This window comes from Pelodiscus sinensis, chromosome 7 (genome assembly GCF_052426305.1).
Source record: "Pelodiscus sinensis isolate ZL-2025 chromosome 7, ASM5242630v1, whole genome shotgun sequence".
NCBI classification, from domain to species: domain Eukaryota; kingdom Metazoa; phylum Chordata; order Testudines; family Trionychidae; genus Pelodiscus; species Pelodiscus sinensis.
The window spans coordinates 6,777,675-6,795,039 of NC_143058.1; the positions used below are offsets into that span (position 1 = coordinate 6,777,675).

Sequence of the window (17,365 nt, forward strand, 5' to 3'; positions counted from 1 at the left end):
AGTAATACTGCCAGCTTGTTTGACTTAAATTATACCCCACAAGCAAATCAAATTAGAGACTGAGCAAATCTGCCTTCTAAAAACAAAAGCTGATTTTCTTCCCAGCTCAGCCATTTGTGGGATTAATGTTTCTGATGAATGTGCACAGTGTTTTTTTTAAGTGGGTACTACAGCTGGATGAATTATTCATTTTTTTTAAAAAAAGTGTGCATATTTAGATCCTCCCCCTCCAATTCCCAAAGCTTGCATCTGTCCAGGTTGTGTTACTCATAAGGATTCACCGATCGCTCACTCACGCCAGGAAGGCATCTCTACACTGAGGGCCGTATGAAGCTTTCCACCCCATAGCAAGAATTCCTCCTAGAACTGCTACCTTGAGTGCCCCTGATCACAGTGTGAACTTACTTTCAGAAAGCTTTCCTGGCTAGTGCATGGGGTGAAGGAGAGGATGGGGACATGGTCCTGGCCAAACCCCACTGGATCCCTCCTTGCTTCTTTGTTTTAGAAACCAGAAGAGGAGACGGGAGGGAAATCACACACAGATGCTGTGGGAAGGGACGTGTACTGGGTGCCAGGAATAACTAATGCAAAATGTTATTTAACCTTCAAGCTGTTTATTTTGGCTGGCATATGATCAGTGACCTAAGTCCTGGCCCATTGTTTCTACTCTTGGACAAGGTGTTTTGTTTTGAAACGTTGAGCAATCCACAGCCAATAGCATGTGGCACAGGATTCAGACTAATCATTTATGCTAAAACGTGTACGATTTCCAGGATTCCCCACCAATTAGTCCTGATTCCCCTCTTCCCCAAACGCTGAGCAGGTCAGCATTCCAGTCACACTCCCTTTCAGCGCCCAACCTTGGGGAGAAAATGATCCAGCCAGCACACCAGGTGTAGGGGTGACTCCCAGTCACATGCTGTCCATGCTAAGACGTCATTCCAAGAAACTGGCACTGCAAACCCCAATAACCAAACACACAAGCTTGGGTTGGTGAGAACGTGTGCGTTTTTTAAAAATTCCTTGCCCAGTCCCAACGGACACCCCTTATCACAGCCACGACGATGCTTTGATTAGGAACGTCTCACATCCACAGCCATGCAAGATACGGGGGACATGGTGAAATCTGGCGTCCTCCCATGAAGTCTGGCCTTGTGTGCCGTTACCCAATATTATAGATTTCATGAGGGAGACCAAGGTTTCTCAAAGTGGAGAGCCTCGCCCCAAAGGGAAGTTGCTTTCAGGGAGCCACAAGGTTATTTTAGAAGGATCTTGGTGGCACCACCCCTACTTCTGCATTGCTGCCTTCTGAGCTAGGCCCATGGAGAGCCACGATTGTGAAGTTGGCGGAGTGCCCAACTCGGAAGGCAGCACCCCGGCAGGAGCAGCACAGAGGTTAGGGTGCCAATACCATGCCCCACCATCATCCTTACTTCTGTGCTGCTGCTTCTAGCACTGGGTGGCCAGAGAGGGATGCCTGCAGTGCAGAAGTCAGGGAGGCAACACCAAACCAGGACATCTTTCCTTCTCTACAGCTGCTGGCAGTAACTCTGCCTTCAGAGCCAGATTCCTGACCTCCAACTGCCGCTGCTCTCCAGCTGCCCAGCTCTGAGGGCCGCATTGCCCCCAGCACAGAAGGAAGGGTAGCCAGCCACTGCAATGCCTGCCGATAACCTTTTGACCTCCCAAAAAACTCCCTTTCAGGGCAGGCCCCGGCAATTCCACCACCAGGACATTTCAGATTTAAATCGCTGGAATTGTGAAACGGGCCGTTTAAAAAATCCCATGACCCTGAAATTGACCAAAATGGACAGTGAACTTGGTAGGGCCCTAGCAATGAGACCATATCACGCTTTTGCGTGTAAGCCAATCTCCAGCCACTGGGACCTAGCAAAGAGCTTTCCTCAGAGTCAACTTAGCCCATAGAGTCACCTGCTGCAGGGATTCCCCTGCGACAAGTGGTACAGACCACCGTTCGGGATCAGATAGACAGCTGGGCTCATCCACTCGCTGTTCTGATCAGTATTAAAGCCTCCATGCTCCTCCCCTTTCCCCCTCCCCCACACCACACCCAGTAGACACATCTTGGGGCCCAAAAGACAATATAAACCCATGGCTCAGACCATGCGAATGCTCCTTGGCAGGAAAGGAATTCGCTTGTGAATAGGACAGCTGGTGTGAAGAAGAAACCTCCAACAACCTACTATTCATGAGAGAGTTTGTCTGTCTGCATGTTCGTCTGTCCCCTACCTGGGGGACGTGCACCCCTCCTCTGGCTGTGCCCACTGCAGCAGACGTGGAGAAATGCTTCTCACCCTGCCCCAAGCTGTTGCGGTGGAAGAGGGTGGAGCTTGTCCTCGCTCCCTGGGGAACTGGACTCCTCGCCCCCAGCTCTACCCCAGAGCAGGCCCGGACTTTGGGCAAGGCAAGTGAGGCGGTTGCATTGGTCCCCACTCGGTCAGGGACCTGCAGCCCTGCGCATTCAGGGCCTAGTGCTGCCTTGCTCTTAGCCCCACCTACCCGCTGCCCTGACTGGGAGCCACATGGCTACGTGGCTCAGCCAACCACAGCACGCTGCCTTGGGCCCCACAAACCCTTTGGCCAGGCCTGCCCCAGAGCAATGATTTAAATGAAGAAAGACAAAAGGGATTTGAGTTAACGACCTGAGCAACTTTGGGTAAATCCTCTAGGGATATTTATTAAGGGACATACCCCGCCTTTTGGCCTCAAATGCAGAAGATATTGCCCACCATGGAGATGGCTGATTTTGAAATATCCGTGGAGGAGTTTTACACCATGGTGTGTGCTCCCTGTACTCTGAAAGGACGAACCATAAAGCACAGGCAGCGGCTGCGTTCTTACAGAGAGGTGTTTGCAGCACAAGCTCATGTCCCTGAAAGTCTGCTTGGACTCAGATGATGTGAATTGTTTAGCTCACGAGTCAATCACAGGGATTTACTTAGAGGACAAGGGAAGCTTTCGGTCAGTCTAGAAATAGACCAAGACTAGCTGAAAGGATAAACACACCCAGTACAAAGCTATATATTACAACAGGAGATTCCTAAGCCCTGGACTACACTACAGCTTAATTTTGAAATAACCCCCCCCCCCTTTGGTCAGATTAATAAGCAGAGCGTCCCTACTAGCAAGGCCGTTATTTCAAAATTATGGGCTGCTTATTTTGAAATCAGTACTCCTGAGGGGACAACGCTAATTTTGAAATAGTTATTTTGAAAAAGCGATAACGTGGATGCTCCAGTGCCACTATTTTAAAATAACTACCCCCCAGACTAATTGGAACTAATTACACTCCAATGCTTCCTGGAGCTCAGTTAAGGCAGCACATCCACATAAACAGAGCCTGCCTTGGACTAATTTCGAGGCTTCCCCCTAGTGTGGGGATGTTATTTCAAAAATTATTGAAATTATTTTGAAATAACTAAAATCTGTTTCCTAGTGTAGACACGCCCTAGCAGGGCTATGCAAACTCAGCTGTCCCCATCCACAGGGGTCCACGTAAACAGCTCTTTTAAATCCAGCCCAGACTATTCCCTTCCACAAGCTGAGCGTGCCAACACACAAAAAGAAAAACCCACCAGTCAACGAGTTCCATGTCGTTTATCAACCCACAACTTTGTTCTGCTACCAAAAGTCAACATCCGTTTGCAGACCCAGTTGAGTGTAGACACAAAATGGCAGAAGTGTCATGAGCATGCCTTTGGGGTAACTGATTTCATGCTTGAAACCCATATCTGGTTTGGCCTTAGTCTAAATACTGCATTCTGGAGAACGCCCCATCTTTCATCAGATGATCTTCAGTTACTTTACGCAGATCAGAGTCTAGATTCCCAACATATCTCACTAATCTCCTGGGAGCAAGGAGTGTGGAAGAGGGAGATCTCCAGTCAGAGAAAGTGGTACAGAGAGGTTTAGGCTACGTCTACAATACAAGTTTTTGCAGCAGAAAATATGCTAATCAGGGACTCATTAGCATAAGTTGCAATCTCATTTGCATATTTGCTGTAGATCTGTTTTTGTGCAAAAAGAAGCAGCGTGGATGTTTCCTTTTTGCGCAAAACCCCCTTTTTGTGCAAGATCAGTATATCTCCTTTTTGGAGGCTTAAGCATCTTGTGAAAAAAAGGGGGTTTTGCACAAAAAGGAAAAGTCCACACTGCTTGTTTTTGTGCAGAAACCCCTAGTGCAAAAATGGATTGGCAGAAAATATGCAAATTAGGTCATGACTTATGCTAATGAGTCCATCACTAGCATATTTTCTGCCACAAAAACTCATAGGCTATGTCTACACTGGCGCAATCGTATGCCAGTAATATGCAAATGAGGCTAAGCGTGGAATATCGCCGAGCCTCATTTGCATGTCTAATGAGCAGCCATTTTTCCAGAAGAGGCTCTTGCGCAAGAAGGAGCATCTACACGGCTCCTTCTTGCGCAAGAAAACCCCTCTTGCACAATGCCATTAAGCTGATTATTTTCAGGAATAACGGCATTGCACAAGATGTTTTTTCTTGCACAAGAAGGGGATATGTAGACGCTCCTTCTTGTGCAAGAGCCTCTTCAGCAAAAATGGCGGCTCATTAGATATGCAAATAAGGCTCAGCAATATTCCACGTTTAGCCTCATTTGCATATTTGGCGCCAGATCGCGCCAGTGTAGACAAAGCCCTAGTGTAGATGTAGCTTAAGTGACTTGTCAAGTTCACACACAGGATCAGTGGCAGACTGACTTCTAGTTCTTACAGCAGAGGACTGGACCACATTTCCTGTGTTGTCAGCTAACAGATTCAACAGACAGTGATTATACTGAAATTGCCAAGTACAGCATCAGTTTTGCCTGCTTCACTACGGAAGAACAACAGACGCAACAGGAGAAGCTAAAATGAGTTGAAATGTCTTCACACTACTTGCAATATAAGATGGTCAAGCCATCCTTTGAAGATGGTCTCCTCAGACTTTGATCCTTACTTCATCCCCTGCAGCAATACTAAGTCACTTCTGTTAAGGTAGGGCACCCCTCACCTTCATGTATCTTAAGAGAAATTTCTGGAGATAATGTTTGTGAAGGATTTTGTATCATCTTATCCAAAATGCTGTGCTGGCAGTCTCTGAATATAAGCTTCTGCCAGAATTTTCCAAATTCAGCGATGCTCTATAGTAGATTTGCAGAGCTATAGAAAAGCAGGTAGCATTTTTGCAGAAGCAACATTTAGTGCCAAGAGAAATGTTTCTATCTTTCTGGTGAAGAGACCAGGAGAGGTCTTTCATGAAACACAAAATTCAGATAGCTGCATGCCTTCTTTTAATAAAGTTACTTTCAATATTTGCAGCAAAAAGAAAAAAAAAAATCCATGAGACACCTTCTGAACATCTGCCAGAGCAGCTTCCTTATTCTACTGAGGATTTCTAGGTTTTGGGTAATTTTATTTGGTTTCAAGCCACATGCTGCTAACAGGGTTGATCGTTAAAAATAAGGTAGTGGATGCCAGCATACTGATGTTTCTCAGAATTCTGTATTGGAATATTGCCATTGCTTAAAATTTCATCACACTGACTGATCGAGTGACCACACCTTATTGTCAAGCAACACAGATCTGCACGGGGCAATTAGACAATGCAGAAATGAATTGAATGCAACCCCCCACAAATTATCAGTGACATTAAATCTGCACTGTGTAAATAAATTCTCCCCATTTCTCGTGCACTAGCCAGGCATCTGTAATAATGCCTCCTGTTTCACTTACTGATCCATCTAAAATCTCCAGGAGCTAACTGTAAATGTAAACTTTCATTATATGGGGCCAGATTCTGCTGGGTTCCACTCTAGCCTTTTCCTTAAATAGGGAGTTTTGCCCAAGAAAAGACTGAAGATACTGTTCTGCAAAGAGGCTTTATTGGGGGGAATGTAAGGAATTAGTCCCTACTCTCATGTGACTGTACCTAGACATTGGTGCACCTTCGCCATGCACCTGAAGAAGTGGCTTTTATTTTATTTTATTTTATGCCCAACTAAGTTGGTTAGTCTTTAAATTGCCACACGACTTCACATTGCATTTTCATCTGCATCAGTGGTCACCAACCAGTCGATCGGGATCTACCAGTAGATCTTGGGAGTCTGACAGGTGATCCTGACTGGTTTGGCCAGGAAGCTATCAAGCGTTGACCCTTCCCCGCACTGTTCTGCTGCCCTCTGCCTTCGAGCTGCCCCTCAGAGCTGTACCACATTCCTCAATCTGAGGTAAATTCCCCCATGGGCAGAGCTGTAAGGGAGTTTTGCCAGTGAAAAGACTGCTTGCTGTGCAGGGAGTGGGAGTGCTGATATCAGGCGGTCCCTCTTCTTCCCCTCCCCCCCCCCCCGCCATACCCGATCTCCACACAGAGAGAAGGGGGTGGAGGGAGCTTGGCCATTCAAATCTCTGTGTCTCTCACACACTGTGTCATTCTCACAAACACACACACTGTCCTTCACTCTCTTCCCGACCCAGCACGTACGTGCATTGTTGTGGTTACTTCCGTTACTGCTTGCAAAGTGGGTTCAGTTTTGGTTGCTGACAGGTCTGTGCATTTTATGCTTAAATGTAATTTTGAGCAGCGAGTTCTGAAATGCCTAACCTGGCGTGGCTGGAGTCATTAGCCCTGTGGTAACTGCTGCCCCTGGAAGTGGCTGGCATGTCCTTACAGCCCCTGAGAAAGGCAGGGCAGGGGGTCTCCACATGCTGTCCTTGCCTGCAGACACCACTCCTGCAGCTCCCATTGATCAGTAATGGGGAACTGGCCAGGAGAATCTGTGAGCTCAGTGACTGTAGATGAGGGGCAGCACATGGCACCATGGAGCCATCGCTGTACATGCCAGGAGTGGTGCAGGGCCAGGGTAGGAGTAAGCCAGCCTTACCCCCACTGTTCCACCACCTGGAAGCTGTCCCAGTTAAATGGTGCCCAGCCAGCGCCTATATCCCGAACTCCTGTCGCAGCCCTGAACCTCCCCCTGCACCCAACCTCCTTCCCAGAGCTTGCACCCTGAAATCCTTCCTGGACCCCAATCCCCCACCCTGGGCTAAGCCTGGAGCCCCTTTCACACTCTGAACCCCTTGACCCAAGACCAAAGCCAGCACCCTAGCTGCCTGCCCCAGCCTGGATGGAGGAGGAAGGGGGATGGAGTGAGCAGGGTGAGGCCTCAGAGGGGGGGGGAGCAGGAGCAGGCCTCAAAGATGGGGTGGGAAGGAAGTGGGACAAAGGTACGTGGGTTGGAGGCAGGTCTTACATTACACTTCCCCTGAAAAAGTGATCTTGTGGTTAAAAAGGTTGGAGACCCCTGATTTACATGCACCCTATGCAGCAGTCAGTCTGACTGCTGAACTGCATGGCACTACACAACCCATGATAATGTGACCAGCGCATCAAGGAGAATACAAGAGAGTCTAAAGAAATTGGGCTTACAGGACAGCGCCTCTGTCCATCAGCAGTGGCTCTAGACCACCCTTGTTTTTGCCACAAGAGGGCAAATCACAGCAGAGGGCTTCCTTAAAGGAGCTCAGCATCTCAGCGACCGGCTGCCTTTTCTAAACAGCTCCCCTCTGGAGGATACATTAGTATTAACATGGAAAAGGGTTGTCACGTTCAGAGGCTTGCACTTCGCCTACAGCACTGGACATCGTGGCTGCAGTGCTACATTGGAAGCTTCTCTGTCCTGGAGTTTGGGGGACTCCCGAGAGTTGAAACACAGGGTCAGTGTGGTTTTCCAGTACGAAAACACAAGACAACTTTCCAAGACACTGATACCCTGCCAGGATTCCAGCCTGCAATCTCGCTGCAATGGAACGTCCCATTCCCTTAATGGCTTCATTTGCCTTGAGTAACTTTCATCAGGGGTTGAGAGCGCAAGGAAGACATGTTTCCAGTAATGCCTGGGACTGCTCATCCCAAGGAGGAGGATTGGAGTCTCCTGTCCAAGCATAGATCCGTCCAATAGGGCTCTCAGTCAGGGAACGCTGATGGGGAAGGGCCTGGAAATTCAAAAGGGTCTGGAGCTGCTGGCTGTGGGCACACTGTGGTCTGGGGAACACCGAGGAGTGACTCCCCTAGGCCCCACCCCTTCTGCACTTGGTCCCACCGCCACCCCTTGCCCTGGGGCCCATGGTGGCTACCAGCCCCGCTGCTCTCAGTAAGTCAATTGACCTTAGTGGAATTATTCCAGATGTAAAAGGGCATACATGACATTTCTGCTCAGCTGCTTTGTCACACTCTGTGCCTCAGTCTTCCCACCTATAAAATGGGAATTAAACACGGCTCGTCTGGGAGCTAAAGTTAGCACACTCTGACAATACTCTTGAAAAGCGCCTGTGAAAAGTATTGTTCTACCCAGAAGCGGAATCGTTCCCACAGTATGAAATGAAACATGTTTCATGTTAGCCTAGAACCCATTTGAGAACAATTTTCTCTTGCTGGTAATTGCATGAAAAACTTTCCTCCACTTTCATCATAAACAATAAAAAGTGTCTACAGTTTACCTTGTTTGATACATAGTTGCTAACTGGCCTGTGTAGATTTCAGTGAGTTGGCAATGTCATCTGCTCACTGGGAGCAGGACCTAAAGCCCATTGAAGTCAATGGAAAGATTCCGATTGACCTCATGTTCTCTTGCTCAGCAGAATTAAGTGAACATTTAGTGAGGACAATAATGTAGCATACGGGATACAAGGGGTTAATCAGGGCATCTCAGGATTGCGTATTGCATGGGACACATTTTGAGAGATACCCAGCCATCCTTCCATTGGAGATGCCCTCCCATTTATGATCACACCTCTACAGTAACTAAAACAATAGCTTCAGAAGGGTAGCCCAATTAGTATATAAGTTTTTCCAGTTAACACACAACAAATAGTTTTACAGCACCTTAAAGGCTAACAAAACGTGTAGATGGTATCATGAGCTTTCACGGCTGAAGAAGTGGGCTGCACCCACGAAAGCTCATGATCCCAAGATTCATGAATTTTAGCTTCTTTGAATGGCCATTTAGAAATGGAAGACAAAGAGGAAGAACCAATGTCGTGGGAGGATCCCACTTTGCACACCCAACCAGCTAGTACTCCATGGACCACGGTTTGAGCATCACTGAGCTTCCTAACTCAACAGATCTTTTGTGTTTGCCATTTATGGCCCCATAAAAACCACTTAGCTGGCTGCTTTTCCTGTTGTTAATCTGCAGGTGCCGTTTACTCCCTTAAATTAGTATAAATCCTGACCAACTCCATGGGTTTCAAATATTTAATGCTAGAGTCACTACTGGATTGCATCACATTTACTCCTGTCCAACTCCATGGACTTCAACATAGTTAGTCTTGATTCAGGACAACATCTAGTGAGGGTGGTGTCAGATCCATCATACTAATACCCTCGAAGAGCCTTTTGTCTGATAAATCCTACTAGGTCTGTCACGTCTGTTTCAACAACCACATCTCATCTTTCAAGCTTCATTCAGCTCCCTGCCTGGCCATGAACCACAATAATTATTTCACTGAACAACAAGAGATGTAGAGCTATCATCTCCTCAGACAGCTTGATCCTCTTACGTTGCTATCAATGAGTGTTTTACCATTGACTTCAGCAGAGCAGGATCTGTTTCATAAAGGTACTTTAACAGCTTGAATCGGAGAGGTGCTGCACATTGGCAGCTTTAACTGTTCATTGTGAAAGAGATCTCAGTGGAACAACTAGGAATCAGGCCCGAAAGGCCAGTGCATTGGCTCTGGTGAGTTGTGTACAGGGGCTGGGGAGAAAGATGGAAACATGACATTGGGGGGAAAAAAAGTTATTTTTTTTAAAAATAATGGGAGTGAGAAGAAACCTCCTGTGTAAAGCCTGATCTACACTGTTACAGAAGGTCGGCCTAAGAGATGCAACTCCAGCTATATTTATTGCATAGCTACAGCTGACATATCTTAAGATGCTATCCACATAGCAGGAGGTCAACGAGAAAACAAATTCCCACTGGCTACCCTTACTCCTTGCAGAAGGAGGATACTGGACACCAGTGGGGAGGGCGCTGTCCTCAGCATTCAATTTACCAGTCTACGTTAGACCCACAAAATCGAATGCTAGAAGAGCATCCTTGGGCGTTGATCTTCTTGCCAGTGCAAATGTCTTGGACTGCCATCTCTCACATGGGAAGTTAATATGGGTACATCTACACAGCAACATTATTTTGAAATAACTAGAGCTATTCTGAAATAACTTAGTCCACGTCGACACAGCAGGCAGTTATTTCAAAGTCAGGTCAAAATACTGTCATGCTGGAGGACTTCTTATTCCTCGTACAATCAAGGTTACAGGAGTTGGAGTAAGAATGCCCTATTTTGAAATAAGTGTTGTGTAGATGCTCCCAATTTTGAAATAGGCTATACAATTGATGTGGCTCAATTTGCATAGCTTATATTGAGTTAAGCCCTGCTGTGTAGCCACACCCTGTGTCCTTCAGAGGGGTGAGATCGAAAAAAAGTGCCATATTTTAAGTCTGAAGAGGCAAAGTGTATTATAGTGGTCATCATCAGTATGCAACTACCCATGTAAATGACTTTCCTCATAGATTTAGTTCTCAGTACTTTACTCTTTAGCGATTCAGTGCTGACAAAGAACCAACCCAATATCCATGCTACAAGTTAGCTCCGCTTATCTTGAGAGGGGAAAATTAGCATTTTAGCTGCACGTACAAATGCATGTGCATGCATGCTCTATCTTCCCAATTTAGTATAGTTACTTCTGATGCATATTTTAGATACCCTTAATCTAATCATTGAGGATTTAGATTAAATACTCTAAACAAAGAAGTTTCATGTTTTGAGATGTCGGCTAGTGGCTAAATTATTCCTATTGTATGCAATTTCCCCTGCCAGCTAATGAATGTAGAAATTATATTGTCACAAGACTATGTACGCAACATGGCTTTCAATAGGGTTTGTATCTATTGTCTGGTAATTAATGTCCCAAGGAGAAATCCTGTTGCTACTGTAGTTATTTAATATAACAAAGCACCACATTGAAGCAAGCTTGAGGAATTTATGGAGTTATTAGCATTAGGTAATTCCAATCTCTCTAATGAGGTCTACTGACCCCATGGCTGCGTTTCAAAGCAGATTCGTTAGCAGTTGTTTAGTTACAGAAATATAGCAGAAGGGGGATTGTGAGAGACAAAAATTCAGAGATGTGAGATGATTAGCTCGCCCAATGCCAAGATCTCTTTAAAGGACAGTTGGAGGTAGAAGTAATGCAAAAATATGTAAATATAAAAGTATCGGAGGCTCTCAAGTTAAGAATACAAAACCTGCATTACTGCTGAATTCGGCCCTAATATCACACAGTATCAGAGTTGATTCTTCCTACTCCAAACAGTTCTTTTCCACCAGCCACATTGGGAACCCAACTGTGTTCTTGTTTATACTAATGCAGATCAGGAGTGAGTCCAGTGAAGTCAGTGGACTCATATCAGAGTAAATAAGATCAGAATCTGGTTCCTTGGGCAAAATAGTCAAGCCTGGGACCCTACAGCAAAACTTTTGGATCCAGATTTTGCCTCCTAAATTGAAGCTGCCCAATTTTCAGGGGTACTGACTACTCACTGTTCTCTCAACTTCATTGCAAGTTTCAGCACTTCTGAAAAGGCTGTCATTTAGGCATCTGTGTGCCTAGAATTTAGGCTCCCTAAATCCACATTTACAGACAAACCATATATGAGCCAAAATGCTTATTTAAAAGGTTGTTTCAAGTCCTGATATGATGTAAACTAGCTTAGTTCCACTGAAGTGGATGGAGGGATACCTTTATATGCCAGCTGAAAAACAGAACACAAAACATAAAAACCCACCAACCCTCTACTCCGATGACTGGAGAATTTTTTTTTCACTGGGTGATGCATTTTCATACAGGCTGAAGTTACTGTGATTTATGTGTCTGCAAGTTCTCAAGAGCAGAATCTTGCTACCGGTTCTCTAGACCCTTATAGCTATTACAGAGTCACAGAGACTTTTTAGCTTCGCTCCCAGGAAAGCACTTAAAAGCCTACTCCAGGCTAATTCATTGAACAATGAATAAATAAAATCTGTACAGCATAATAAAGCCATTGATCATTAGGCTTTAAGAAGATTGGCTTCTTTAATATTTAGGATGCAGTGTGTATTCAGGGGGAATGTTTATTGGCACTGTGATATTAAACTGTCACCCATGAAATAGTAAAACTCATTAATGCAGAATTTCCTTTTAAATGTTAGAAATTAACTTTATTACTCTATGAGTATGGCAAGCCTCAGCCTTAAATCGCCCGCCAGTTAGTATTTGTGAATATTATTAAAACATATTAACCATATTTTAATTGGCTCAAAAAATGTCTCTCACCGTCCCAGCATATTTGTTTTTCATTGGAAAGCAATTGAACAGAAGGAGGAGGAAATATTCTTATTAATGTATTTATGGTGTTTATTGAATTTACTTTCCCCGCTGTTTATCAAACTATTCTCTTTCTTTAGCTATGTCAACATGTGAAAATATCCCTTTCAGCCTCTTTCAGTGTCCATGTATGGAATCCAAATGGCAACAGTGACCTCTAGTGTTCACAAAGGTATCAGAACTCAGGCAGTATTTTATTCCACCTCACTACAGCAAAAAAAAAATCATTTTAGGAGAGATTCCCCCCATAGCCATTATTACAGGAGTAAGTGACATTTACAGAATGGGTTAAAACCACAGCAGGTGGTATGCCCATGAATCTGCTGCCACTTATTTTGTTACCTGATTTCAGAAGTCATGTATAGATTTTTGGATTCTGGACTTCTTAAATCCATAGCATTGACCTCTAACACTTCCCTCTCAAGAACTGATAGAAATGCAAACTCAAGGGCTACCTTTTAGAGAGACTGCACATTCAGGTATCTTTTTGAGATAGCATCTTTAAAATCCCCTCTCCCCCATTTCTTGTATCAGAGGTCTAGTGCCAAAGCAAAGCAATCCCTTATTACTATTTATTTTGCTATTATTAAGCAGCACAGGAGGTGATATTTCGTTCTCTACCTATTCATTACTGCACCAAGGGTTAGAAGAATCATTTTAGCCAGCTCTCGGTTCCTTTCCGCTGTGACACAGCATATCACACCGTGCCTCAGAAGGATCATTGTCTGCAATGGCAAGACACAGATGGCATCACCTGAGGGCCAACACAAAGGAGAGGAGGAGGAAAACTTTGAGGGAAATGATCTTATGGGATTTCTCCCCTCTGATGAAAAGGAGATTTGGAGAAGAAAAGCTTGTCCGGTTTTGGATGCTGGGGGGGGGGGGGGGGGGGGGGGAACTCAGTGACACTAGCAACTGATCAAGTTTGCTTCGGTGTGTTGTCTGAATACACAACACCTTTCCGCCTGCAGTCTTCTGCCTTCAGCCACACCGATTCCACCCAGTGCCATGCTCCGGAAAGGGCTGATGGCAGCCTGCAAGGCGACATTCGCCTCACTCCAGAAGTCCACAGGGTTTTACACCTGGCGCTCAAGCAGGAGCAGCTGTTTGGGTGACTCCGAAATTGCTCCCTGGTTCTCCTAAAACCCGAACCAGGGACACAGCCGACGCGTTCAGGTCCCCGTGGGCAGGAGCTACCAAAGGGGCGAAGGGAGAAGGGGCACCAGCTGTGCCTCCAGCCATTCTGCCAAAAAAAGCCAGGCTACAATCCCAGCCCGACAGCCACTCGCTACAGGCACCGCTGCCAGACCTGCCCCTGCCTTTGCAATGCAACCGCGCTGCGAACGGACAGGAGCCCAGGCAAAGCCGGTTCCGAAGCCACTTCGCTTCCCAGCCGGCAGCGCTGTGCGGGGAAGGGAGCCCCTCCAGCCTCCTTGAACTTTGCACGCCAGGCATGGGGGAGAAAGCCACTGGCCAGCGAGGCCAGACCGAGCCCTTAGCCAAGCCCGAGCCTGGCGAACTTTTTCCCAGAGGTCACTTCCAACAGCCCCGCTCCGGGAGCTCTCCTGCCCCCCCCCCAAAAAAAACCAAGCAGCTTCTTTGCCTCCGGCCCCCGCGGCTACTCACAGTTGGTGGCGGCGGACCCCGGGCGCCCCAAGCCGAGGAGCAGCAAAGTCACCAGGCGGAGGAGCTGGGGGACAGGCTCCATGGTGTGCCGGGCTCGCCAATCGCGCAACGCCGGGCGGTCTCTCCTCGGGGCTGGCGTCCCCGGCCCTCGCTCATTGACTCCCGGCGCCAGGCAGACCCTCCCGGGGAAGCCGCGGCGGGGCGAGCCCCTCTCCAGCGAGCTCCGGCGAGGAGCGGGGCCAGGCGCACTGCACAGCTGCGGCGCCGCCGGATTCAGCACGCCAGGCGCTGGACAGCTCCTTATAGGCGGCTGGGGCGGCGCGCTCCACCTCCCTGCCGGGGAGGTCCCTGCCTCGGCGTCTTCAGGCGCTGCTGAGAGGCGCGGTGTGCAGCGGCTGCCCGGAGCCGAGCGAGCTCGCTCTTTTGCCTGCTAGAGCAGCTTCCAGCGAGGCACCCAAGCGCCGCTCCCCCGAGCCAGAGACGGTGGAACGGGACAGACCTGGGGGAGGAGGAAAGCCAAGGGGATTATGGCTACTGCCCGATGAATCCGGAGTGACTTCTGGTGCAGACACAAAAAGGGGAGGGGAGAAGAGACGCTGCTGCCTCTTTCTCTGTCTCTCTCGCCTAGGCTTCGGCCCCCTCCCCGAGCTGAGGAAGAGTCTGTGAGTTCGGCTTCGCCCTATTGGGCTGCGCTTCGCATCGGGACTCCCGTGTAAACAGCCCCGCTTGGCAAGGGAGCGAAGATTCCGAAGAATCACGTGGCTAGGCGGGGCGGATCGCAATTGTTTTTCTGTAATCCGGTTACCAGGATTAGGGGGGTTGAGGTCACTGCGCGGAGCCTTCCCTTTAAATGCAGCTGAAGAAGCAAGGTCAGAGTCTGAGCTCCCTAGGGGACGCGCTATCACCGGTCAACACTCAAGTCCCTGATGGATGGATGTGCCCCAGCTGTTCGCAGTTAGCTTGGCTGCCGAGGAGAAGGGAAATTCTGATTCAATCCCCCCCCCCCCCCATAAAACTACACAGTCTGAAAATGTTTTGCATGCGCCTCATTGCATTGCTTTCTGCCCGCTGATCACACCACACATAAAGGTCCTCTCAAGAATACCGACCTTCAAGATTCCTTCGTCCCACATCAGGGTAGCGCTGGCTCCCAGTCGCCTCCAAACTGCAGGAGGGAGCCGGCTTGAATCCGACAGGAAACATTATTGGGAGCAGTAGGGCCTCTGCGCAGGTCCCCGCCCCTTATAGCCATCCCATGCAATGGTCAGAAATAATTCAGAGAACTGACCCCGTTTGCCAGAGGGTTTATGAGTTCCCAGTGGACAGCTAAGTTCTGAATAGCTGGCATGTTGCAAAACCCCTATTAAACCTGGGAGCCCCCCCCCCCCAGTCCGTGCACTGCCTGCACACAGAAATTAAAAAAACCCAACAAATAGCATTCAGAGTTAAAGGGACAGCCTGCTGACAAATCAGACAGCTTTTGGACCTATTCTTGTGGCAAGCAACACCACAGTGGCTTTTCCTAATCTCTGTTAGTTGTAATGTCTGTCCACCCCTGGATTGCCAGACCACCAGCCAAATCCAGACTGCCAGATGCTTTTTGAAAGCCCACAGAATCTTATTTGTTTGGTAGTTGCATTGTTATTATGGTTTTTAAATGTTTCTCTGGAGTCTGGACCTTGACTCTAGCTTGACCTAGAAATTTGGACCATGGGCAATAATAATTGCGGATCTCTCCTTGGCATGATATCAATTTGAGTAGAGCCAGTTTCACTGGGTTCCCTGTATATTCAATCATGCAGGCCTATATACTATAAAAATTGAGCCATGGGTTTAGATTTACTCAGGTGAGTAATCACATTGTGGTTCTATCAGCTGGTAAATTTCCAGAAACCCCCTTGTGGAAGTACTCACCTGAGTAAAATCAAACCTGTAATACAGGACATGGAGGATTAAAAGGATATAGTCAATTCCTTCTGTTGTTGCACCTGACTTAAATACAAGAAGGGAGAGGAAGCAAATTTAGAAAATGGATTGCAACAGCACAAGGAAACTCGGGCAGGATCTGAAACAACTATTGACTTTTTTCTTTTAAGTGACTGGATTTCAGATTCTGCATCTCTCTGAATTGCTTGGCACAACTGTACACTTTTTAACTGACTCAGTGAACTAATTAGCACTTTGTTTACAGAATAGCAGCTGTGGAACCAAACTGTGTAGTTTTAATTAAGAGTTATTGGTAAATATAGGCCCAGTTCTGCAATGAGGCCCATGTGGGGGGCAGGGAGAGGAAATCTATTCCTCAAGACCAGGACCTGATTTTAGGCCTTTCTGGAATGTGTTTGCATCTGTTTTCGGTCATATTTACAGCTTGCTGTTTCCCTATCAGACACATCTGTTCACCAAGCAACTTTGGATTTTAAACAACAAACCTAGGTCTTAAGATTTGTGAATGTTTGGCTACAGGAATATTACAGATTTGACTGGAGGGGAGGGCTAAGCAGCTGTTCTTTGCAAGCAATTATGTAAATAATTCTGTGTTCCCAGGGCTTTTTGCCAGCAATTTTTTTTATTAGGAGCAGTGTTATTAATCATTAGTAAAAGTTATTTGGATGAGAGAGGAATCCAGTTTGGAATTATGGAACTAAAACCCCCTGAATTTGATGAAAATGTATATTTGGATTCAGTCTTCATATACCAAGCCTGCCTCTCTCTCATAGTCAGCAGAATTGGTTGGTATGAGAGACATAAAAAAAGGAACTAGTGCTTTCAGAAGAGTAAAATGCAAACTCCCAGTCTGGCACCTGTGTTGTTCTCCACAGAATGAGTGAAAAGTTGGTCTTCTGGGTAAGACTCTGGGCTGGGGATCAGGCCAGAGACCTGAGTTCATTTGCTGGCTCTCTGTGTCACCTAGCAGCAGTCAATTAATCTCACCAGGGCTTCAGTTCCCCATCTGTTAACAGGGCAACAATGCTTTCCCATCACAGAGAGATGTCATGAGGATGCATTCATTAATGTACATAAAGTGGTTAGATGCTGTGGCCACTTAAGCTCCTGTCCGAATAGGACAGCTGGCTATACATCATGGAATCCCAGGGTTGAAAGAGATTTCAGGAGGTCATCGAGTCCAGCCCCCTGCCTTCACAGCAGGACCAAGTACCATCCCTGACAAATTTTTGCCCCAAATCCCTAAATGGCTTCCGAAGGATTGAACGCACAACCCTGGGTTTAGCAGGCCAATGCTCAAACCACTGAGCTATCCCTCCTCCCATGCTGAATTAAGGTGAGACCA

At 47.0% G+C, this 17,365-nt stretch overlaps 1 protein-coding gene across 1 annotated transcript in view; it reads right to left on the minus strand.

Annotated features, from left to right (window-relative positions):
• Positions 1–17,068, minus strand: part of CNTNAP5 (contactin associated protein family member 5) — a 464,970-nt gene extending 447,902 nt beyond the window's left edge. Inside the window, exon 1 of the mRNA XM_075933060.2 lies at positions 14,074–17,068. Coding sequence (XP_075789175.2) covers positions 14,074–14,155 — 82 coding nt within the window. The 5' untranslated portion in view covers positions 14,156–17,068. The remainder of the gene's footprint in view (positions 1–14,073) is intronic.
• Between the last annotated feature and the right edge of the window lie 297 nt (positions 17,069–17,365).